The sequence below is a fragment of the Palaemon carinicauda genome, chromosome 44 (assembly GCF_036898095.1).
Source record: "Palaemon carinicauda isolate YSFRI2023 chromosome 44, ASM3689809v2, whole genome shotgun sequence".
NCBI lineage: Eukaryota > Metazoa > Arthropoda > Malacostraca > Decapoda > Palaemonidae > Palaemon > Palaemon carinicauda.
Window position 1 is genome coordinate 50092115 of NC_090768.1, and position 3850 is coordinate 50095964.

Below are 3850 nucleotides of genomic sequence, written 5' to 3' on the forward strand. Positions count from 1 at the left end.
TCTTCCTGCTTTGCATACGACCTTCCACCATGCTAAGCCATCCTGTTTTGCATACCAACCTTTCACAATCCTAAGTCTTCCTGCTTTGCATACGACCTTCCACCATGCTAAGCCATCCTGTTTTGCATACCAACCTTTCACAATCCTAAGTCTTCCTACTTTGCATACGACCTTCCACCATGCTAAGCCATCCTGTTTTGCATACAGCCTTCCACCATGCTAAGTCTTCCTGCTTTGCATACGACCTTCCACCATGCTAAGCCATCCTGTTTTGCATACCAACCTTTCACAATCCTAAGTCTTCCTGCTTTGCATACGACCTTCCACCATGCTAAGTCTTCCTGCTTTGCATACGACCTTCCACCATGCTAAGCCATCCTGTTTTGCATACCAACCTTTCACAATCCTAAGTCTTCCTACTTTGCATACGACCTTCCACCATGCTAAGCCATCCTGTTTTGCATACAGCCTTCCACCATGCTAAGTCTTCCTGCTTTGCATACGACCTTCCACCATGCTAAGCCATCCTGTTTTGCATACCAACCTTTCACAATCCTAAGTCTTCCTGCTTTGCATACGACCTTCCACCATGCTAAGTCTTCCTGCTTTGCATACGACCTTCCACCATGCTAAGCCATCCTGTTTTGCATACCAACCTTTCACAATCCTAAGTCTTTCCTACTTTGCATACGACCTTCCACCATGCTAAGCCATCCTGTTTTGCATACCAACCTTTCACAATCCTAAGTCTTCCTACTTTGCATACGACCTTCCACCATGCTAAGCCATCCTGTTTTTGCATACCAACCTTTCACAATCCTAAGTCTTCCTACTTTGCATACGACCTTCCACCATGCTAAGCCATCTGTTTTGCATACCAACCTTTCACAATCCTAAGTCTTCCTGCTTTGCATACGACCTTCCACCATGCTAAGCCACCCTGTTTTGCATACCAACCTTTCACAATCCTAAGTCTTCCTACTTTGCATACGACCTTCCACCATGCTAAGCCATCCTGTTTTGCATACCAACCTTTCACAATCCTAAGTCTTCCTACTTTGCATACGACCTTCCACCATGCTAAGCCATCCTGTTTTGCATACCAACCTTTCACAATCCTAAGTCTTCCTACTTTGCATACGACCTTCCACCATGCTAAGCCATCCTGTTTTGCATACCAACCTTTCACAATCCTAAGTCTTCCTACTTTGCATACGACCTTCCACCATGCTAAGCCATCCTGTTTTGCATACCAACCTTCACAATCCTAAGTCTTCCTACTTTGCATACGACCTTCCACCATGCTAAGCCATCCTGTTTTGCATACCAACCTTTCACAATCCTAAGTCTTCCTGCTTTGCATACGACCTTCCACCATGCTAAGCCACCCTGTTTTGCATACCAACCTTTCACAATCCTAAGTCTTCCTACTTTGCATACGACCTTCCACCATGCTAAGCCATCCTGTTTTGCATACCAACCTTTCACAATCCTAAGTCTTCCTACTTTGCATACGACCTTCCACATGCTAAGCCATCCTGTTTTGCATACCAACCTTTCACAATCCTAAGTCTTCTGCTTTGCATACGACCTTCACCATGCTAAGCCACCCTGTTTTGCATACCAACCTTTCACAATCCTAAGTCTTTCCTACTTTGCATACGACCTTCCACCATGCTAAGCCATCCTGTTTTGCATACCAACCTTTCACAATCCTAAGTCTTCCTACTTTGCATACGACCTTCCACCATGCTAAGCCATCCTGTTTTGCATACCAACCTTTCACAATCCTAAGTCTTCCTACTTTGCATACGACCTTCCACCATGCTAAGCCATCCTGTTTTGCATACAGCCTTCCACCATGCTAAGTCTTCCTGCTTTGCATACGACCTTCCACCATGCTAAGCCATCCTGTTTTGCATACCAACCTTTCACAATCCTAAGTCTTCCTGCTTTGCATACGACCTTCCACCATGCTAAGCCATCCTGCTTTGCATACGACCTTCCACCATGCTAAGCCATCCTGTTTTGCATACCAACCTTTCACAATCCTAAGTCTTCCTACTTTGCATACGACCTTCCACCATGCTAAGCCATCCTGTTTTGCATACAGCCTTCCACCATGCTAAGTCTTCCTGCTTTGCATACGACCTTCCACCATGCTAAGCCCATCCTGTTTTGCATACCAACCTTTCACAAATCCTAAGTCTTCCTGCTTTGCATACGACCTTCCACCATGCTAAGTCTTCCTGCTTTGCATACGACCTTCACCATGCTAAGCCATCCTGTTTTGCATACCAACCTTTCACAATCCTAAGTCTTCCTACTTTGCATACGACCTTCCACCATGCTAAGCCCATCCTGTTTTGCATACCAACCTTTCACAATCCTAAGTCTTCCTACTTTGCATACGACCTTCCACCATGCTAAGCCATCCTGTTTTGCATACCAACCTTTCACAATCCTAAGTCTTCCTACTTTGCATACGACCTTCCACCATGCTAAGCCATCCTGTTTTGCATACCAACCTTTCACAATCCTAAGTCTTCCTGCTTTGCATACGACCTTCCACCATGCTAAGCCACCCTGTTTTGCATACCAACCTTTCACAATCCTAAGTCTTCCTACTTGCATACGACCTTCCACCATGCTAAGCCTCCTGTTTTGCATACCAACCTTTCACAATCCTAAGTCTTCCTGCTTTGCATACGACCTTCCACCATGCTAAGCCACCCTGTTTTGCATACCAACCTTTCACAATCCTAAGTCTTCCTGCTTTGCATACGACCTTCCACCATGCTAAGCCATCCTGTCTTGCATACCAACCTTCCACATTGCTAAGTCCTTCCTACTTTGCACACAATCTTCTACCATGTTGTGTTCCTGCTTTGCACGAAAAGCAATCGATATATAACTAAATATTCAGTTTCCATATTCCTGTACAAAAAGTAATTAGTACTTCACAAAATATTCAGCTTTCATCATTCCTGAACAAAATGTAATCAGTTTTTTAACAAATATTACGTTTTCACAATTCTTGAACAAAAGGTAATTGGTATTAACAAAGCATTCAGTTTCTATCATTACTGAACAAAATGTAATCAGTTTTTAAACAAATATTACGTTTCCACAATTCTTGAACAAAAGGTAATTTGTATTTAATAAAGCATTCAGTTTCTATCATTACTGAACAAAAATGTAATCAGTATCTAACAAAGCATTCACCTTCCACCATTACTGAACAAAATATAATCAGTATCTAACAAAGTATATATTCAGTTTCTGTCATTTCAGTGCGAAAAGTAATTGCTATTCAACAAAGTATTCAGTTCCCATCATTCCTGAACAAGTAATTGTCAGAATATAACAAAACCATGTACTTTTCTCTAAACAGTATCAGAAGAGGGACACATTCTACCAAGATATGACCCTGAAGAGTCCATCTACCAGGAGATGCCCGAATTCCCCCCTGGCCCAGCCTCCACCTCCACTGCCCTCCATCCGGAAGTCTTCTTCACATGAAAGTGCAAACAGTTTGTATTTAGAATTCCAGAATGAAACAAACAGGGAGTTGGAAAATGAAGTGAAAGATGTGCCAGTTGTCACGAAGGAAGAAGCTACATATACTAATGCACTGGTTTCAGTAAAACCAGAAGTTTCTTGTGCCTAGACTTCGGTTCCATTAAAATCAGAGACTGCTTCTACCGAAGCATCAGTTCCAGAAAAAAAAACTTGTGCTACATATGCTAAGACCCAGGTTTAAAGGTTTAAAGGTCGCTCATGAATGGCAGAGGCAAGGACAGTGACATTGCCTTAGCAAGCAGAACAATGCCTTAGAGACTGACCCCAA

At 42.9% G+C, this 3850-nt stretch overlaps 1 protein-coding gene across 3 annotated transcripts in view; it reads left to right on the forward strand.

The window, feature by feature from the left end:
* The window catches only part of LOC137634511 (uncharacterized), a 22143-nt gene that overhangs the window by 7003 nt on the left and 11290 nt on the right, over positions 1 to 3850 (forward strand). Inside the window, exon 5 of one of the 3 annotated variants that reach the window (XR_011042519.1) lies at positions 3395 to 3765. The exons of 1 other annotated variant lie outside the window; for it this stretch is intronic. Coding sequence is in view for 1 of the 2 variants with exons in the window: in XM_068366953.1 (XP_068223054.1) it covers positions 3395 to 3428 (34 nt within the window). In the remaining variant the exon portion in view is untranslated. Of the gene's footprint in view, positions 1 to 3394; positions 3844 to 3850 lie in introns of those variants that run through there. One more of the 3 variants, XM_068366953.1, reaches the window with a different exon arrangement.